The sequence below is a fragment of the Silurus meridionalis genome, chromosome 6, assembly GCF_014805685.1.
Source record: "Silurus meridionalis isolate SWU-2019-XX chromosome 6, ASM1480568v1, whole genome shotgun sequence".
Taxonomy (NCBI): Eukaryota; Metazoa; Chordata; class Actinopteri; order Siluriformes; family Siluridae; genus Silurus; species Silurus meridionalis.
Genome location: NC_060889.1, coordinates 14,943,743 through 14,965,570, shown reverse-complemented (window position 1 = coordinate 14,965,570; position 21,828 = coordinate 14,943,743). Strand labels below are relative to the sequence as shown.

Here is a 21,828-nt window from a genome sequence, read left to right as displayed (position 1 = left end):
GTGGAAAAGTAAGTGAGTGTGTGTGTGTGTGTGTGTGTGTGTGTGTGCACATGCAAAGGACAGAGAAAGAGATTCTCTTTTCAAAAATCTGTGTGTATCCTGAAACCCCCATAGCTAAAGCACACGTGTATTTTTAACAATGTTGTATTGTTGAGATTATCTTTTCGATGATGGATGAGACAAAGAAGCTGAGGGATAAAGAGGTACACTGGAAACCGCTACAGGATGAGTCAGGCTGAGAGAGAGAGAGAGAGAGAAAAATAATGAATATAGTCTTTATTCATTACATTTCCTATGCTCTCCTCATGGTGGTGCTCTGAGAGCACAGATCTAAAGAATCTTTTTAATCCCAGAGCTGTTGGTTTAATGCTGCTCAATACGTGTGTGTGTGTGTGACCTCTAACAGCAGTGTCCAGATGAGTCTGAACGGGAGGGTTGGGAGTATGCCTCTCTCTTTGGCTGGAAGTTCCACCTTAAGCAAAGGAAGACAGATTCGTTCCGCCGTCGCCGCTGGCGTTGCCGCATGGAGCCTCTGGAGAAGACTGGACCTGCGGCCATCTTTGCCCTAGAGTGCTCACTGGTAATGAGAGTGAACGATTTGCAATTCACACAGCAAAAAGTTGGACAAAGCCAAACTGACCAGAAGTAGTTCATAGACAATAAAAAAAAAAGAACAAGAATGTTGACATTGAATAGATTCTTGTAAGTTGCAAGATTTTTTACAAAGGTCTGGCAAATGCATGAATGGGATGAAAGGTTTGTGTGCTTATAAGAGAAAATAAACACTTATTTGAATCATCAACATCTAGAATTTTGCACTAACATTCTCCGGTCTGAAGCAGGAACGTTAAGGTTAAAGTTTGATTTGGAGACGTTGAGAAAAAAATGGGCATAAATTACTTTGGGATTGGATGGTCCTGAACTGCTGAGAGTGACAGGGCAACCAATGGTGAAATAAGGCCACTATGGGAGACTAATTACCACTAAATAAAGACAGATCTGTGTATGTGTATGTGTGTGCAACGGAAAATGTGTGTGTACAGTACAGTATGTTCACTTGTTTCTCAGGCTCCCATTCTACTGGGTCCGTTGTGTCACATTCATTCCAGGCTGCTCTGGCGTGGGCTGTGATGTGGGCTTGGCTGGATCCGATCACTCTGAAAGGAGTCGGGTCGGTTATTGAAAGTCCCTGTTAATGCAACCAGCTGTGGGTCGGGGGATCCCCCGGCAGCTCCTGTACTCATCATCTCTCTGTACATTGGGCACTAATAATTACGTTAAGAGTCTGGTTTCAAGGTCATTGCCCACCCAAGTGATGATCATAGTCACTTATGTTTTTCTTTTTTGAGGGTTCAAATGATCTTTTTGAAATTCCAACTGAAATTGGAAAAATATTTTTCCAAATGAAACATTTCAAGATGGAAGAATACTTGAAAATTCATGTACTTGGATGACTTTCTTTAATCAGGAAAACCCATTTAGAAATGGCGCTGTGGCTCACGTGGTGAAATGAAAGTGGGAGGAAAATTGTGTTTGTAATATGAAACCGAAAAAAAGTTCATTGACTCTGTGCTACATTTGCCGATTTTATTTACACTCACTTTTGTGTGCACACAAACAGGAAATCTAGAGAACCTTGAGCCTTAGGAAGTATGTTCTGTAGAGTATGTTACCATATATATTATTAAAACATTATAATGCTGCATTTTTTATTCAGTATATATATTGTACTTTGGTAATCAGGTTAGAGGAAGTCAAATTGCACCTCCTTAATCTTTCAGATCTTTCTGTTCATAATTTAGCAGATCTATGCATTATAAGAGTACGGACTGAAAGTCTGGATTAAACTCTTTTGAAAGTTTAAAGGTCAAAGGATTCTGTGTTGCATTTTTCTGTTGTGTTGTTAGGTGGAATTTTCTAGATTATGATTAACATGGCAAAACTCTTAAGCATCAGTGCTCTATTTACTTCTGATGTCTCTATGCTCTGAAGCCAACAAGCAAACTATGTTGGATTGGCATGAGCTGATGCTGGGCACACGCTAGTGGTTAAGCAGTGGTTTAGAGCTTGGAGAGCTGGTTCCTCACTGTGGCACAGCCTTGTTTCCGTTATTTCAACCAGTTTTGTCATTTCTCTCTGCATGTGGCAGTACCACTCTTGCTGCCTACAGTACAAATTCTTATCTACTATAGGCATTTGAAGCATATAAGATCTGTTACTGTTCCATGATTTTCGAGCTGTGGATGGCACATAAAACTGGACTGTTTCTGTGACCACTGGAATGATGCTGTTATATGAGCCAATTCCACAGATGAATTTGGTGGATTCCAGCATTAAACTGGCTTTGATGCAATTTGGTCTGCTGTAGTTTTGTGTATTTTATTTGTCATATCCTTTTTTTTAGCCGTGACTGGTTTAAACTCAGTTTATTGTTTTAAGGAACAACCTTTTATTCCCCTTACAAATAAGGCAATAAGTCATGCAAGTCAGCAGCACCTCAGATGACACAGCACTTTCCCCCTTAAATTAGACACACAATTAGACGCCTTTCTTCTTTTAATGATTTTTCTCTCTGGCTACTTTATTTGAAATTCCAGCACCACGAGGTGGTGACGTATGATTGTTTAGTGCCAGTGGTTTGTGGTGCAGATGGAGTTGCCCTCTTACTAACTGGCAGCATGCAGATCATTAACACATTCTCCATTACACTCATGGTTGGAATTGTGAGATATCTGATCCAGCATAATAACTCTTTGTTCTGCTCAAACAGCCAAAACATGCAAGTCTTGTTTACATTCAGGGAACATATGACTGGATAATTGGCTCAGTGTTTCAGTCTAACATTTCTTTTTCTGTCCATTAGCAGAGCAACGTGACTGATGACAAAAACGATGATAAGTCTCTCACAGCAACCTTTGGTGTCAATCGTCCCAATATCTCATGCTTCTTTGATAGTAAGTAGCCAGTTTTTTTTAACAATCCTTAAGTATTGAAATACAACACTTAGTAAAGCACTCATTCCTGCATTGTGTTCCAGGTGGAACACGCTACCATTTGCGCTGCTATCTGTATCAGGCTAGAGACCTGCTGGCTATGGATAAAGACAGTTTCTCAGGTGGGTCAAAATCATACGTCACTGTAAGTTATGTACGAAAATTACCTCTAAAAACTTGGTATTTTAAAAAAAAAACCCGAAAAACATTGATTTTTAGTGTTAAAAAAGAGCTTTTAGTTTTGAAGCAGATGTGCTTTGTGGGAGCCAAGTGCAGATGTGTTTTGCAGGAGCTGCTCTTGTGCAAGTCTGCCATTTATTATAAGCATCTGTATTTGTTTGTCAAAATGCCATGAGTGTAGGCTGTGCCACACCCCGGCTCTGACCTTTTAACCCTGTATCCCTTTGTTATTTCTTAGTCTCCAGGGTGGCTAAATAACACTTTGTTAATGTGAGCCACTGTTGCACTGTACCAAATATCCAGACCATTGGCTAATAATGCTGTACCACATGAGCTCTGTGCTAGGTTGTGATGCCAGGTTAAATGTAGGCTATGGTTTGCATTTGCTTACCAAGCATGCTCATACTGCTACATAGATGGGATCCACTGGTAAGCCTAATATGATGCACATTGAAGGCGGTATGTAATAGTGTTTTAAAAAACAAAAAGGTCAACATTGCTCAGTATAATAGAAGGGTTTTATAAATAACAAAATCATAAAAGTGAAGTCTTGTGAGACTCAAAGTTACCGTACCCATGGCTGAGTTTACGTCAGAGAGAGTGAAATATGCTGCTTGGCAAAGACGAGGATAAAGCAGTTTTGGTAGAGCTTAGCCCTGAGTGTAGAGAAGCACAGATGATTTACTGCTGTGGACACAACAGAATGCATTGTAGTAATGAAACAAAATGTTGCTCTTGAATAGCCTTTTTGTTTTTTGATCTAGCCATGATGCACTTAATAGAAGACATATTCTGCTTCAGATCTGATTTTTCTGCTTTAAGATGAACGGAAACTGAATCAGTGCAAATATCGGAGTCATTTGTGGACTAATACCGTAAAAGTAACACCAACAAGTGACAGCAAGTAAACATCAACATTTATTTCAAAGAACCTAGAAGTAAATATTTCAAATTTGTTGTTCATTAGGTACAGGCAAGCTCCTATGAGGTCATGTAGTTATGGGTTATTGAAGATAGCTAACAGCGGTGCAAACGTCTCATTTTAGCGGTGTCGTGGTTTGGCTTGTCATACCTTGTATCCTTGGAAACGAGTACCAAAGCAAGTGATACTAAAGCGTGTGTGTGTGTGTGTGTGTGTGTCTTTACTTGTGTGCAAGTACATGTGCACAGACATGAGGATTACCCTCATACCATGACGTATATTCGTGTTTTGGTGAAAAGGGATTTGGCATTATGACTGTGGTTAGCTCACTAGATACTAGCGTTGATATAAACACTCAAACCATGCTTATCATGAGGAAAATTCTTGTCTGCGATCCATGAGTGGGGCTCCAGATGTTGAGAGAGAGCAGTCAGAGCTACTGTTTTACTGTAATCATTTTGGCTACCTAATGAACAAAGACTTTGCTGCGTTTATGTATTTTTTAAATTTTTTCATGTGGGTTCTATGAAAGCGATGAAATAAGAAAAGACATAATAATTTTTCTTGACCACTAAAGAATGGTAGAATTGGCAATAGCTTAAATAGACATTATTTGTCAAATATACACTACAGCACAGTGAAATTCTTTCTACGTATATCCCAGCTTACTTGGAAGCTGGGGTCAGAGTGCAGGGTCATCCATGATGCAGCACCCCTGGAGCACAGAGGGTTAAGTACCCTGCTCATGGGCACAGCTTGGCGATACCTTGAACACCCAAACTTCCGATCAGACACCCAGCACCTTAACCACTGAGCTACCACTCCCCTACTCCAATACTGCTAATAAATAAATGGGTTTTAAAGGAGTCTTAATCAGTAAAAACAACATTTGTCTGTCAACGTTTAACACACTGCCAGTAAAGTCAAGGCAGAAAAATATAACATATGTAAACTACTACTAATTGGTTTGATAAGGCTGGCCCTGTTATTATATTCTAGACTAATAATAAAGCTAATCAAATAGTTTTTAGGTAATACATACAGTATGCAGAAGTCTTTGCCCCACTTCTAGCCATAAGTGAGACAAGGCTAGAACAGACCAACACCAAATAAACCGATGTGATTTAACCTTAAAGTATTTATTGTGCATAAATCTGTCACAGAAGGATCCATAAGCCACTGTGTGTGCTGTGTCATTAAAGCACTGTTATCACTTTTCATAGTCCATGGTTATCACTCACTATAGAGCTATAAATCCATCTTAAATCTCCTATGATTTGAGGGAAAAAACACTTAACTGTTCTTTAAAAACAGATAAATTGGTGCATTAGAGAGGTGTGGATATTGCATGTATTATTTTTCTGTTAGTTTTTGATGGGATAATGGAAATTGAGTTAGACAGCTTGTGTGCTTGGGACTTCATTTCAAGCCCACAGACCATGATGAAAAAAAGGCAGATCTTTTAAGAAAATATGAAGCCAGCATAAATTACCTGCCGTTCTGACTACAAACCTTTAGGAAACTTTAGGGTCAGTTACCAGAATAGTAGTACATTTTCAGAAATCTGGAAAAAAAAAAGGTATAACTCAGGGCAGGACTCGAATCACTTGTCCTGGGTGGCTGAGATGGATCTGTATAAAATAAAATGATGTAAATATGACCTCCAGCCAAAATTTTATCCTCTGTTATAGTGACCAAACTGCAGAAAGCCATGGGTAGACATTCCATGTCCAAACTCAATTATTCACTCACTTTCAGTAACTATTCTTTCCTGGGTGTGGTGACAGTGGATCTGTAGCTTTTCTCAGGAATACAGAGCAGGAAACAAGAATACACCCTGGATGGGATGTCAGTCTTTCGAAGGCACTGTGCATACACATAGTCATACAATGAGTGTTAATCAGTGTATCCTCTGTCATGTTTGGGAAATGAAGGAAACACTCACATGTGGAGAGCATTGCCAGAAGCTCCACATAGACAATAAGGTAAAGCTCAGAATTGAATCTCAAAGTTGCAAGGGAGCAATCCTTTTTTCTGTTCCACCATGTTGCATTACCAAGCGACACTGCACTACCATTACTGGAACATTAATTGTATCCAGGATGACTATAGTCATTTTCTGTTAAATAAAAACAAAAAAAGCAACTTCATTCTACAATATTATCAATGTTTACTATTAACCAACCACTATTGAGCATTCAGATTTGAAAATTCAACAGTGCTGTGGTATAAGGGAAATATATTCTTGCAAGATACACAACACATACCATAATAATGCATTTTGCTGAGAAAATCTGACAACAAAAACTCACACCTCATTGTAAAAGTCTTTTCAGGGTTATTTATTTGGAACCTTTTCTAAAAGAGATACCCACTATTGTAAGATTCTATGTGGAACCTGTAGGGGCTCCATCCAACCAAATATCGTTTTAGTTTTACTAAATGAATATGATTTTCTATGAGTCTGTGGATTTTCTTGCAGTGACCACATCTGCCAGTGTTTGGGCCCCTGCTGTGGAATCTGACCTTGACTATTTGAAATGGAATTAAAATTGGAAAATAAATAAATTCATATAATAATATAATTATAACCCACAGACTTTGACTCTAGGATACAATATTGAAGAACAATATCTGCTCTTAAATATTTGGTCTCGATAATGCCATAAAAATGTGCCAACTATGAGCGATTCCACCCAATATTCAACATGGTGTCTTGTGGTCAGCTACAAAATGCATTTATTTATGACCTGCTTGTGGGTGCTGTTTTTATTTTTTCCAGGCATCCTGATACATTTTTAAGAATATAAAAATGATACACTGCACTTGACCAAGCCAACACTATACTGTTGACAGATTGCAAACAATGCATATTGGCAGTGCCTCCTCGGTTGTCTGACTGCACAGCAGTACTCTTTAGAGGCTTGCATGGTTGAGTCATACACGTGGGCGGCCATTTCTGCGCCGCTGTCCAGTCCCACAATCCCCTTAGGAGGAGTGTTTATTTACTCTGTGCAACCCGATTAGCCCTTGCCTGTATTTATTTCCCATTGACTCCTGGGTGATGGTGCATGCTTGAATTACTTATGCCTCTGTTTATTTGAGCCATAATGTTTTGTGGGAAGGGGTATAAGTTTGTGTGTATGTGTTAATCGGAGCTGGGAAAAAGCAGGTCCGTTTTCCCTCTCGAGTGAAATTGTCTCATTGAGAATGGATTAGGTGGATTGTAATAATAAACTGAGACTGTCCCTTCACTTTCCGACATTCCTAAGCAAGTTATGTCATTCAGTTTTATTGTGGGTCACTCTTTGGTACTCTTTGGTGCACACAGGCGCGCACACCACACGCACACGCACACTTACACTCACATGCACGCTTGAATAGTCTTGTATTTGGTTGACCATTGTTTAAACAGTTTCGTTGCAGCAGATCTCTGGGTCTATCTGGCTATTTTCACCACTTCAGTTGGCACTGTATTCCTGACTTCATTGCCCTTATTATATTATCAAAGACAGAAACACCACAGTTTATTACGCTCAGTGATGCATTAGAGGCCTTGAAAGAAGAACTTTCATTAACTACTAAATCACTGCCTCAGTTTTAATGACAACCAGGCCTCTCGTTTTTTTGCGGTTGCACATCCTAATACTGGCAACTGTTTCTTTCCATTTTATTTGTCTATCACTGTGGCACATAGCAAAATCACCATTATTAAATTACAAAAGGAATCCATTGGATGTTATTACAACGTAATGGAATTTACTGCCGAAAGGTTGTTATGGTATAATTTGACAGTTTAATCTGATTTGCAATGCTTTGTTTTCAGAGATCATAGGTTCTCATCTTAACCTCTCCAGGATTCAAGGACATATTTCACTACGTGTTACTACGAAGCGCAATATCTTTGCCTGAATGTTCTGCTTTGTTCTGCTCTGATGCTGAATTTGACATTTCTTGGCAGATCCCTTCGCCATTGTGTCATTCCTGCACCAGAGCCAGAAGACAGTGACCTTGAGGAACACACTTAACCCCACTTGGGATCAGACTCTTATCTTCTATGAGGTGGAGATCTTCGGAGATCCTAACGTGACAGATAAAAGTCCACCAAACATTGTGGTGGAGCTCTACGATCAAGACACTTATGTGAGTTTACAATTTTTGTGTGCAAATAAGTTTGTGCAAACGACAATATTCCTGTAAATGTATTAATGCATATTGGTGCAAATGGATGCTTCAGAAATTAAACCATTGTTTACATAGTCCATGAAATTACGGAGACAGTACAGGAACTGTGAGGATTTGGATTTTGACTGTAGTTAATGTCAACAGTCTGCTACACTGACTCAGGACTACAGTTTGCACCTGATCACCATCACTGCACACCTCAACATTGTTTATCTGTAATAAATGAACATTCAGTGCAATCCAAATGAGGACGGGTTCCCTCTTGAGTCTGGTTCCTCTTATGTTTTCTTCCTTATGCCGTCTCGGGATGTTTTTCCTTGCCAGAGCCGCCACAGCCGCTTATTAGGGACAGACTTACAATCTTAAAGAACATCTTATTCATTCTTTATCACAACATTATCTGTGTAAAGCTGCTTTAAGACAATGTTCATTGTTAAAAGCGCTATATAAATGAAAATGAATTGAATTGAATTAAATAGTCAGTTCACATTTCTGGATATATATTTCAAAACTATATTAGCACCTGATGGATTAACAGGTGCTACACTGTAGAGTTCAACCAATATCATGTGATTGATGGTATGAGAATGGTTAAGGATCCTAATTACTAGATGAAGAACCCTATGGTTTATTTGTAATATAGGACAGATAATAACAAGAAATAATAATTTTTATTATGATACCAGTTTACCTTTGACTTTTTTATACAGGGGCAGATGAGTTTATGGGGCGCAGTATATGCCAGCCCTCTGTGGTCTCCTCTCCACGTCTGGCATGGTATCCCATCCTAAAAGGTGACAAAGCAGCTGGTGAACTACTTGCTGCATTTGAGCTGATCCGCAGAGATAAGGTAAACCCTACCATGTTTTTCTATATTTTTCATGTTCAGTCTTCATTATTGATAATTAGTGTGCCATAGACCAAAATAGAACTTCAAAATAGTCTTACAAGCTTGATTTCAAAGTGGAACAACAGAAAAGTGGTGGTGCTTTAGTTGTTAGATGAGTGTAAATTTTTTCATGTAGGTTTACATTCAGGATAAATCTTTATGGTGAGACAATTAAAAAGCGAGTAAAATTGTTGGTACTTTCTGGGATGGAGGGATAGCAAATCAGTAGCAGTCACATTAACAGTATTGCAACTTTGCTATGAAGAAAAATCACTTACATTATGCATATTATTAGAAAATGTAAGTCATTCATTAAAAATTACTTATCAGGGATTTGAATGGACTAGAGGTCTTTGAGTTGTAGAGATTAAGTTGAATATCCTAATTATGAAACATGCAGTGCTGCTCTTTTTAGTGGTTTAGCAGTTAGGTTTATCTGTTACATTTGCTAGGAAGCATTACTTTACAAAATGCACAGAATTCATTTGTTAACTTCCAGCATCTTTTTTTTTTTTACTCGGCATAGCATTTAGTATTAGTTAGTACAAAAACCTCAGTAATATGCATGACTACCCACTCTTAAGTTGAAAAGTTCAGAATCGTTCAGGTTTGATGTAGATATTTTCTTGGATTTGGGCAACCTTTCTAATGTTTGGCTAGGAAATGCAGTTGCATTTCAAGTGCTGTATGATTTGATTTAAACACTTCACCTGTGAGGTGGAGACAGTTTGGAGCATAGAGTCGTCTGTCATGTGATGTGTAATACAAAAAAAGTATTATAAAATGTGCTCAAACTGTAAGTCAAAGAACAAATTCTACTCACCAAAAAGAAAGAAAAAAACAAAAACAAACCCACAAAAATGTCAATAAAAAAAACAGGAGGAGCAAAAGTGGGACTATAAATACAGTATAAGCACTTGTTCATATGTGTACTGTTTTGTGTTTTAATATTGCTCTGGACATTAACCTTCAATTCATTTAGGGGAAGTCTTTTTTTTTTACATTGTGGTTTTGCTCTGAATACTGCATTGTGTCCACGTTAGGGAATTGTTTGTATATATCTGTGTGTGTGTGTGTGTGTGTGTGTGTGTGTGTGTGAGTGTGTGTGTGTGTGTGTGTATGTGTGTGTGTGTTAGTGTGTGTGTGCGTGCGAGTGTGTAACGAGGGCGACTGGATCCCAGGAGAATATTGTGTTCGTTTTGATGAGTGCTTGTTCACATGTGAACAGGCTGCATTCCCAATAGCCACAGGCTAATTTAATAATGTCCCATGATGTCACTCTTTCATTTGAGAATTATTAAATGTGTGGTCTGCTGTTAATTCTGTCTTTGTCTGTCTGTCTGTCTGTCTGTCTGTCTGTCTGTCTGTCTATCTATCTATCTATCTATCTATCTATCTATCTATCTATCTATCTATCTATCTATCTATCTATCTATCTATCTATCTATCTATCTATCTATCTATTTGCAGCCTGCAGTTCATCATATCCCTGGTCAAGAGGTTAGTTTTGTTTAGTCATTTTCTGCACATGGTCACACACACACACACACACACACACACACACACACACACACACACTACAACCATTTCATCTCTATTCTTGAACACAGACCCTGACTGTTCTTAAGGGCAAGCATGACAGAATAATTGGATAGGGCTGCTCCTAAGTGGTAAGAACACCACTGTACCTGGACCCATTTATTTGGCCTTGTATCAGTCTTGGATGTGTTTAACAGACTGTCATAGATTTGTGTTTTTTTTTCCTTTGCTCCTGGATCAGCCAAAGGACCATGTCTGTGTAATGTAGATTGCCATGAGAATGACTATAGATACTATTGTGTGGTTAAGTGTGCCAGAGGCTCCACCCAGCATGCCCACCTGGCACCAGTTACGACAGCATAATCAGAGGGAAATTGAATTACTATGCATGCTTAAAGGCCAGGCCACCCAAGCACGCACACACACATACACAATACGTCCATTGACATATTTATTAATGCCACCAATTAATGTTGTGTTTGCACTTAAGTCTTACTGTAACATTAATCTCAGTGATCAAAATAAAATTATTTGGCTCTTTCAGCTTTTGTATTAAACGATTTTTTGTAAGTCTAATGTCTATACAAGGGGACATTAAACATACTTGTACATTGGGTGTATAAAGGAACAGAATTATCATGTAGGACAGAAGGACTATTTTAATAATATAACAAAAAGCACTTTGGGCAATTCTTTCCTATTTTTCCAAAGTGTTGAGCATATAAAAAAACAATATGACATTTCTAAGCAAATGCATTATATGCATAAAACTAAGAAAAAAAGAGAAAATATACAAATATATAAACAAATATATTAACTTTTTTAACCTGGGTGTTGGGTTTACTTCCCTACACTGCTATTTCTTTTCGTTTTTTCCATGCCTAAAAGATGTCATTACTGCTTTTCCGTGATTTTCTGACAATAGTTATTATAGTATCATTACCGCTAATACTGTATTATTATTATTAATTACTATAATTATGTAAATTGACTTTTCTACTATTTTTATACCACAAGAGGGGCCCAGAGACTGCCCAATACATAAAGTGATAAATTTTTGCACAATGATGTTTTGTTCAATGAAGTGTATTTTTAATTTTTTTTTATAAATCTATTGGTGGTCTAAGGGGCCTAATCAATTTACTGTAGCATTCATATAAAGAAACAGCTCGGTTTAAAATATATCCGTGTACACACAGGCAGTTGATTCTTTCAACACCGTTTTTTGTATAATTTATTTGAAATGATTGTATAATTAATTTTTTTTATTTTTTTTTATTCCCAGGCTGAAATTCTATACCATTCTCATATCATGGATGAGGTAGGCTATGTTCAATCTGAATATAAAAAGTGACCAATAGATGGTTTGCTAGTTCACTTTTAATATTGTTTTTAAATTTTTAAATGTATCTCATTCCTTCTTTTCTTTTTTTTTTATATTTTTCTGTTCCTTCTCTTGTTTTGCTTTGTCATCAAGCTTATTTTTTCGGCGGCCTTCCCTGAGACTTTGCAGCAATGGGTAAAGTATTTATACACATTCATAAAACTCACACAGAATTGTTGGTAAACCACCACAAACTTTTAGTACAATGGATTTTACAACATTCATACAGCAGAGATCATGCAGTACATTCTTCTTGAATTTTGTTCTTAAGCTCATTGCCTCAAACCACAATGGCAAAGCACTCCAACCATGAGGGAAAGATGTTCAGTTTGAAGTGCAAAAGTTCTAAACTGATTATATTGGAGTTAAACAAAAATGCAGCGTGTTCTCTGCTAATTTTTGGGTTTCAATTTTACATTGAAATTTATGATATTTGGTAGACACCTTCATTTAGAGCGATTTACAAAGTGACTCTGAATTCTAAACCTGTGGAAACTTTTTTATTAGCTAGGGGACAAATAGGTACCATAGGCCAAAAGCACTGTTGTGCAGGTAGTATCCAATTCACTATAAAACCAAATTTATAAAAATTGTGTTAAAATAGTGTAGAAGATATACACTAGATGTAGTGTGTGTGTGTGTGTGTGTGTGTATATATATATATATATATATATATATATATATATATATATATATATATATATACACAATTTTCACAAATGTGGTTTTATAGTGGATTAGGGCAGTATACTCTATACTATATATTTTTTTTTATTATTTTTTTTATAATAATCTATGCTGCTACAACATTTTTGTCTCTTCATTTAAATAGGAGTTTACTTGGTTTAACATCGGAACAAGCCATGGGATTGTTAACAATTTAAATTAGTTTCTAGACAATGATTAGGTTCCTTACCATTTTGAGATCCGTCATCTACTATGACACTTGCTTACAACATACTTCTAAGTTAACTAACTAAAGCCTCTGTTCTGTTCTTGGAAGGAATTTAGTATCTGTGCTGGAAAGCCATTTTTCTTTTTAATAGTTGGGAAAAAATTAAAAGGGCAGCCCTTTGAACTTCAGAAATAATGACATAAACATTACATGATATACTATTAAAAGACGTGATAAATATAGCAGTGTTTTAAAATGGCATGCCATTTTATTTAAGAGTGACATTGGATGTAACATTGCTCCCAAAGGCAGAAATGCAATTCTGCTAGCAATCAAGGTTTCGTTTTTTTTTTTTTTTTTTTGCCATGTTGGCTAACCACAACTAATATTTAACATAACAGTGTTTGACCAAATTCCCCTGCAATCTGGAGCTAAAACATGTGTATTCTGACACCCATCTCCAAATGTGCATGCATGGTGTAGTTTTAGTCACTGTAAGTAAATCACATAGCTACATTGTTTCTTATATGATATCATATATGAATAAGGTGCAATATTAAGGTTCACAGACATCATGTCAGTATAATGTCTATTAAGACCTGTTTTTGTCTTCCGATTGGTAGCCAGAAGACTCAGATTTGCCATTGCCGCCTCCCCAGAGAGAGCAAAATATCTTCATGGTGCCACATGGCATCAAACCTGTTCTAGAGCGGACCGCTATTGAGGTAAATCCAATACAGGCATTAAAGACTGACCAGCATAGCACCATCACAAAAAATCTTACTTTCTGTGTATGATTTTAGATCCTGGCATGGGGATTACGTAACCTGAAGAGCTTCCAGCTGTCCAGTGTGACCTCCCCTAGCTTGCAGGTCGAGTGTGGAGGTTGTATGGTGCAGTCCTGTGTCATTCGCAACACTAAGAAGAATCCCAACTTTGAAGTTAACACACTCTTTGTTGACATGGTACATATTAGGCTTAAGCTTATTCGCAACTCAGTTGAATGAACTCGTTCTTGCACATCCAGTAGTCCTTTTAATCTATTTCATTTGTAACCAACTCCCTTCGGGACTTTGCCATAATACTGTTATGAGACTTTATTCATTTTGGATTCCAAAAAAAATAAAATTGCATGATTTAATTGTATAGTAATAACACTATATTACAGTCCTAATAACTAAACAAAAATAACTAAAAAGCACTTTAATTCCTTGTCATTATTTTGGCAGAAACTTTGAAACTCTGCTTGTCTATTTTTTAAATGTGCAGCTTTGGCAGTATGGATCAGCAATATCATTAGCCTTGACATGGGTTCAGTCTGCACGCATTATTTTTTGGACCTCATTGCTGCAATGACTGCCATAGCAACAATCCACTGCATCGGGCAAATCCAACCTGTAATTACCTAACTCTAAACGGTCTGGAGCTTGCCTAGAGTCTCATCTTACGGTGAAAGGCTTTGTGTGGAACGAATGCTGGCTGGAAATGTTGACAGTTCACTGTCAGCTAGAGACAGCTCTATGCCAAGCATGAGACAGACGCTCACCATGTCATCATTCCTTTGGTTAGTTCCACCAAGTGTTGTGGCATTGAGATGAGCCTTTCTTTAATCACATGTGAAATGGAGAAAACAACAATACTATACTCAAAAGAACATGCAGTTCACCGCAGTCAGGACTGGCAGAGGCATTTATCTTTTTTTTTTCTTTGTCAAACGCTTGATGGCCTTTTTCCCACCTTTTATTTCACATGTCAGTCTGTCCAATGGGTTTCAGAACTAATGAATCCAGTTAGCTGTAAGGCAGATTATAAAGGACTTACTACTTGAGCTTTGTCTTGCCATGTTACATTCTGTGACCTTTTGCATACCTAGCGGCTGCCCAGAGAGGAACTCTACATGCCTCCACTGGTGATCAAGGTGATTGACAATCGGCAGTTTGGGAGGAAGCCCGTGGTGGGACAATGTACCATTCGTTCTCTGGAGGATTTCCGCTGCCTGCCTAAGAACCAGGATGAAGAACCTACAGAAGATGAGCTGGGTGAGGACAGAAAGAAACATTTTATTCTAAAGGATACATAAAGTTAGCATAATTTAATGGAAAATTACCCTACCAATTTTCTGATTTTCAGAACCCATTCCTCACACACCAAGAGATGACATACTGATTGACATTGATGACAATGAACCTCTTATTCCTGGACAGGTATTTTTTTTCATATATGTCTGTTTGCATTTTCAATAACATATCTTACCATAAACAAGTCCTGGGTGTATGGCTAAAACCGTCATATCGCTTATTCGGTCTTGCGTTATTCTAAAGAAAGCATTAACCTTAAGGCTTACATAAGTGTGACAGAATCATATATGATTTGTTTGATTACGTAAGTCTTTTTTATGAGTGTAATTTCTTTGGCTGCTATTTGGTGGTTCTGGGGTCATATAGCTTGGGTTACTCTAGGTTCCCTTTGGACACTTACAGTAAGTGAGGTATGATCTTATGAGATGTTATATACAGAACACACCCTTAAACACAGAGTCTAGGGGTAATTTCTTAACAACGGAACCTATGCCTCATTGCTAACATTGGCCGCACCCTGCCTAAAAAAGAAACGTGTTTTGATCACTGGCCAGTCTTTTACCCTGGCATGACTGAGAAAAGGAAGTATTTAGAGTTTGCAAATGAAGTTGGTGACTTAAGTTTAAGCATTTCATTGACATGAGCAACATTTCATTTTCAGTCACATTATACAGGTGCTTAAGTTCATTTTCAGGGTGGCAGATTCACAGTTAAAAAAATGAACAGAAGATGCAGACTGTGTGTGTTCCTTCAATTGTAATGTAATGTTACATAAAAAAATTTAACACCAAGTTAAAATCAAAGGAGTTAAAAATGTATATGATCATATATACATGATAGGATGGCAAGTATTCAATGGAACATCTAATAAAAATCTAGCATATAAACATAATATTACTGTTAGAATAGTTGTAGTTTCTAAAATTAATTATTTATAGAACATTCTTTTTTGTTTTACATTCAAGTTGAAGTATGACAGTTGAAACTGTACACATGGATTTTGAAAAGCTATAGGTATTACTTTTTGTAAAAAAAAAAAAAAAAAAAAACAATTTACTTTGTGTGCAATGACAATTACATTTTTAATGTGTATTGCGCTTAATACTGATCACCCTATACACTTTTCGCACAAGCACATTGGAATAGTTCCAGTCACTGTGCGACTCTTTTACTACTCTCAACTATAGCATCCACTTCAAATTATCCTTAAATATTTTTCTTTAGGCAAACAATAAGGCCTAGACAGAAAATTCTGCTTGAAGCTTGGCAACATATGCAGGTGGAACTATGAGAGATTGTCTCCAAGAGGGATTGGAGTGGGATTTGTGTTTTTGAACACCATTGCCACAACTCATCTCTCTCTGTAACCACAGCAACAAGGAATACCCCTCTCCACAATTTAGAAAAACTGCTGAGTAGCAGTAGTGTAAGTCTGAGTGGAAAAGGTGGGGACTAACTGCCACCTTTGCAGTATGTTTATGGCCTCTGTATTCTATGCATTCAGTGTCATAAATTGATCTGTGCACAGATCATGGTGAATTTAATTTAGCTTCAGTTTCCAGCTACTTTTTGATGTCTTGTTTTGAATAATGGCTTTGGTCTATTAGACCAGGTTTATGCCTCCTTAAGTATTCTTTGTCACTTTCCAAAAATGACGTGCTCTGTAGGGTCCAGTGCAATGCTGTGGTAGAAGCAGTTTAATGGTTTCAGCTAGTGTGTTTGATCTGTGACACTTTCTCTTCTCAGAGGTAACTTCTGGAAGTCAAATGACAAACTGCCCCAAAACCAAACTTTTGCCTATCTTCTCTGGCTGCTGTAAATCAGGTCTCACTGAGCTGAGAAACATCTGGATGAAGGTGTGAATCTATTTAGAGGATTTGGTGGAAAATCTCTTGATGCTGCAGTTCCACATAAAGGAAAACCTGATGTTGCTACACAGGCACCACTCCTGCATCCTCCTGGGCCACTAGGGTGAAGAGACTCTCTGTCTCAGTCTGGGAACAGCTCCTGGGTTTTGGCACTAGTCTAACAATCGCAGCAGCATGCCACTCAGAAAATAAATCAGACCAGGGGTCTTAGAGCACATGTAAGCTTTTCTTAATTTGGGTTCGTGCCTTGGCACCGCAGTCAGACGGTAACATAAAACTTTGCTCTGCTCATGGCCACACACAAACACACTCGGTTCACTGCTCAGAAGGAGGGAGGGAGAGAATGAGAGAGAGAAAGAGAAAGAAAAAAAAATTAAATAACTATACATGGGACAACAGGGCTCAGGTGTGCCCTATTTGTCCTTACCCCTTTACCTTTGCCCCAAATAACTCCTTTGTGGTGGAGACCAGTGGTACTACAGAGATAATATTTTTTATTGTGGTGCCCTTATTAATGTTTAATAGGGGATGATTGCTTATTGATAACCAAAAATGCTTTGTAGAATCCAGATCCACAACTTTTATTAGAGCCTCTACCAGATTATTCAAAGAGAGATATGCTTTTAATAAAGTCTCCTATAATGTTTTTTAAACTGTCTGCCATGATTGTAGAGTGAAAACATCCCCCCATACACCAAAACATAACATCATAAAAATGATCAAGAGAAGTTATGAAAATTGGAAAATAGTTTCCATTTTTCGGTTCTGACCTTTCAACCTTTTGCTTGTTTAGACAGTGGAATGAATAAGTGAATAAAAAATGAATTTTGGACTGATTGGATGACTTGTTCCTCCTCGCAATGTTTTGCAGTTATAGACTGCAGTTTATTTACATTATTGATCTTCTTGCTTGGTTTTTTTTCTGGTATAATATCGCAATCATTTGAGACACCAGTTTCTTATTGAAATATAGTCTTCTAAATATAAAATAGACATAATTTTGACTATGTAAGCGTTTTGGTAAGTTTAGAGTAAATACTTCTATATACCCCTATGAATTTAGCTGTCTTGCAATGACAGCACAATGGGTTATTTAGATCTTTGCATTTGTACAAGGGAACATTTTTCTCTCATTTGTTTTCTGGCTTAGCTTGTCAAAGGACCGCCATCAAATGGCTTGTTCGGGTCAGAATAAATAAAACGGGAACCACAACCACAGCTATCCATGTGAAAATACCCTCATGATTCTGATCTCTGTCCATCAGAAAAGTTCTGGGAGCAGTAAAGAGACAGATGCTGGGGTTGGGGGTGTTCTTTACGATGCATGTTCTGCAGATTTAGCTTAATGATACATGCTATATCTTAAGCCATTACTTGCGGTGCTTCATAAGACAGCTCCTGGTCTTTTACGCAATTTATAATCATCATCATAGTAATAATAATAATATTTTGATGATTATTATTACAGTATGTGCATTGTTGTATACATGTGACTGCTAGTTTATATGTGGCTATATGCATGTCAATCCAGAGTCTCTCACTATTTGTGTTTTGAACTAAAGTTTTCACACAGCAGCTGGGCTTTTCCTTTCAACAGGTCAGTCCAATAAATGACCCTAAGCAAACATAATAATAAATCCTAGGATATTTATTTAGTTGACTTGACACTTGGCGCCTTAATGGGATTCTAGACCTGAATGCAAGCACCACAGAAACACAGAGGAAGTTACAAAACGAAATTATGATCCGATCTTGTGCCACTCTGCAGTCTTTGTAAGGCTTCAAAGGAAGGTAAAGATCTTGCTATTTGGCTTTGTTAGTACCTATATCCACTTCTCATCTCATAGCCTGTACTTTGTCATATATTTTAGATGAGTAGTACTTGTTTGCTAGCTCTATATTTGATTTAGGTTTTGGGCATTTTTATTTTTATCTTTGTATTGACATTTCATGAAATAGTTGGGCCCTCGAGCCTGTCACAATATATTAAAAAGTAGACTATTTTGTTGATCTTGATGACTAGTGGGTCATGTCCAAGTCCATGTATATAACCAATTTAGATGTACAAAGTTATACCAGGCATACACCATTACAGTGGTCCAAAAACTCTCGGTGCTCTGAATTATTTCCACATCTGTGAATTCCTTGTGTTTTATGCTGTGGGGGAAGAAAGCTGGGCTACACTCCCCAGTGCATTAAGTGAAACTTGAGCTCCCATCATTTCCCCAAAGACACTTTGGCTCCAGATAGTACCCTGAACTAGGAGCTTGTATTCCTTAAAAAATGCTCTCTGGTAAAAAAGAAACATGTTTGTCACTTAGTGCAGGTTTTGATAAAGGACAAAGGCAACGTCTTTTAGTGAAAATTAACACACCCTTAGTGGCTTTAGATGCTTTTTGGCTCCTTACTCTTAGGTTAAAGAACAAACTGTGGAAAGATGATGCTAAAATTGGATTCCCAATGTAGAGAGGCTTTGAGGAGGTTTTTGGAATGGGACTTACTAAACTCACTCTACAGGACATTCTAGTAGTCAGCTTTGCCATAGGTTGGTGGATTTGCTGCAATGGTTACAGCTAGAGAGGGTGCCTGGGGAGAGTTGATTTAGCCTGTTCAGTCTACTGATGCTTTCCAAGTGTACTTTTGTAATGTGCTGTAATGCAACTGCCTCACATTAGAGGACAACAGCAAACGAATGGCCCTGTTCCTAATTAGCTGTTCCTTTGAGTACCTTGTAAAGCTGCCTCTGTTATTGTATACATAATGTCCTGGCACTAGGCTTCAGAAGGCGCTGCTAGGGTTCAGGCCTGCCTCTGATGTGGTGAGTCGTTGTCGTAGGCAACTGCGTTCTCCCGCTCCTGCCTGCTCACCACAGGCGCCACAGGAACGTCCCTCCTCGCCCGGCCTCTGTCCTCCTCCTAAAGCCTATTGCTTAGGGTCGCTTCTAAGGAAAAGGGAGCACTTGCTGACAGACCTCTGTAACCAGGGTCTTGTCTGAAGCACCACACAAGAACAAGGCTGAAACCTTGGTGAAGGATGAACTTGGTTTGGCTTGACTACCTGAGTAGCTTGTTGCTGATTTAGAATCTTAATGCAGAGTCAAGTGCTGGGTTGTCTCTGTGTGATCTAAGAAGTCGTTGCTTGTTTAAACTTAAATGTGGGTTCTGACGTATGTGTAAGATCAGTCCCTTTAGACACTTCTTGATGTCAGCACACAAACCTCATGTTTAACTTTTGTGATATAAGGGTAGCTTAATTTGACAAAGTTTCTGTTTTCAACATTCTCTGTTGGCACATGAAATGACACGTCTTTTGGCAAAACTCCACAGTTGTAACGATGTTTTTCCCCCCTCCACACCCATCTGGTTTTAAGTCTGAAATGGTTATGATGATGGTTTTGAATGAGTGTATGAGCAAATATTTCTGTCAGCCTGGTTAGCTTCCAGGGCATATCAAGCAGTCTAATTGATCTGGAATGGTTATGCTTGGCTGGTGTTTATTGGCACATATACATCCCTGAGGATCATTTGGAGCTACAGTATCTCTCTCATGACCTAAATGTCAAATTATATAAACCTTCACCCAAGTCCCAAATTTTGATATTTAATTGCACATACACCTAAATTTTTTACGGTCCTGAATTGTATTGTATTCTGTATTGTATAACTTTGGCAAGTTGTTTGTTAAGATTATGCAGATTATATAACTTGAAATTAATAATTTGCTTTTAAATCTTGTCATGCGCAACCCTACTGTTGTAATTTCCACTACTGATTTCTATGATTCCCTATGCTTTTCAGGAGCTCATTATTCACCCACTGTTTATTTCAGAAGATGGATATCTGCTACTTTATCATGAGCTTAGTACTTTTACATAAATGCACTCCCAAAGACAACAATAGCGTGATTAAGTGCTAAAGGGTATTATGATGTGATATCATCTGTCAAATTTGCACATTAGATTTGCACATTTTTGCTCCTGGAGTCTGCACAGTCTGCTGGAGTTATTACTGGGGAACCCGGATTCTTAAGCTCTATCATGGAAAAATGACTTGCGTCTTTCTTCATCAATTAAAGGTCCAGCATTCGTAATGACTTGCATATGGTAAAAACTGAATGTTGTCTGAAATACTAAAACTTTATATGCCAGAAATACATTTATTTAAAGCAGAGAAAGTGAGATTATGAATTGGAATTCCAAACTTAATTTTATAAACAACTAATGGTGACTACAGTGGCTAGTGTTGCAGTCTCACAATTGTGCATGTTCTCGCTGTATATTTAAGTTTTATCTAGGTTCAAAATATTTCGGTACGGATACGTGTATTGTTACACCCCAGCTATGTATATATTTACATTTGTGAGAGAAAATAGCTCTATATATACAATATAGTATGTGAATGTGAAAGCATTTAACAAAATGTATCTATTATCTTACCATATCTGACACACACACACACACACACACACACACACACACACACACACACATGTATGCGCATACACTGTATGTGTGTGTGTTTTTGTGTAAAATGATTTTTTGATTTTATTCTTAACTATATAATTTTTATTTTCTAGTTTATAATGCAAGGAACTGTGCTTTTCCTTGCAACTTTAACAATGTGCATTGTTTTAACCTGCTAACTACCATGCTTCTGGTTTGTAGCTTGCAGATGGCACCAGTTCTGCTATCATTAACATTTCGCCTTCTCGCTCCAGCCTCCATGTACGTATGTATAATCTAAATGTTGTGGCCACACCTCTCAATGTCTTGTGTAAATGTTTGTTACTGCTGGACCTTGCATGGATGTGCATGTTCAATGATGTGCTTGTCTGTAATTTACTCTTTAGTTAAGTTCTTTATTTGAGGCTGATATTTAAAAAAATCAATTTACAAT

General features: G+C 37.7%; 1 protein-coding gene across 1 annotated transcript in view; it reads left to right on the top strand.

Annotated features, from left to right (window-relative positions):
* dysf (dysferlin, limb girdle muscular dystrophy 2B (autosomal recessive)) overlaps nt 1-21,828 on the top strand; it is a 76,215-nt gene that overhangs the window by 30,124 nt on the left and 24,263 nt on the right. Inside the window, exons 30-42 of the mRNA XM_046850951.1 lie at nt 407-580; nt 2,864-2,954; nt 3,038-3,115; nt 8,057-8,238; nt 8,990-9,130; nt 10,640-10,669; nt 11,994-12,029; nt 12,186-12,227; nt 13,611-13,712; nt 13,791-13,952; nt 14,861-15,026; nt 15,118-15,191; nt 21,597-21,656. Of these exons, the coding sequence (XP_046706907.1) occupies nt 407-580; nt 2,864-2,954; nt 3,038-3,115; nt 8,057-8,238; nt 8,990-9,130; nt 10,640-10,669; nt 11,994-12,029; nt 12,186-12,227; nt 13,611-13,712; nt 13,791-13,952; nt 14,861-15,026; nt 15,118-15,191; nt 21,597-21,656 (1,338 nt within the window). The remainder of the gene's footprint in view (nt 1-406; nt 581-2,863; nt 2,955-3,037; nt 3,116-8,056; nt 8,239-8,989; nt 9,131-10,639; nt 10,670-11,993; nt 12,030-12,185; nt 12,228-13,610; nt 13,713-13,790; nt 13,953-14,860; nt 15,027-15,117; nt 15,192-21,596; nt 21,657-21,828) is intronic.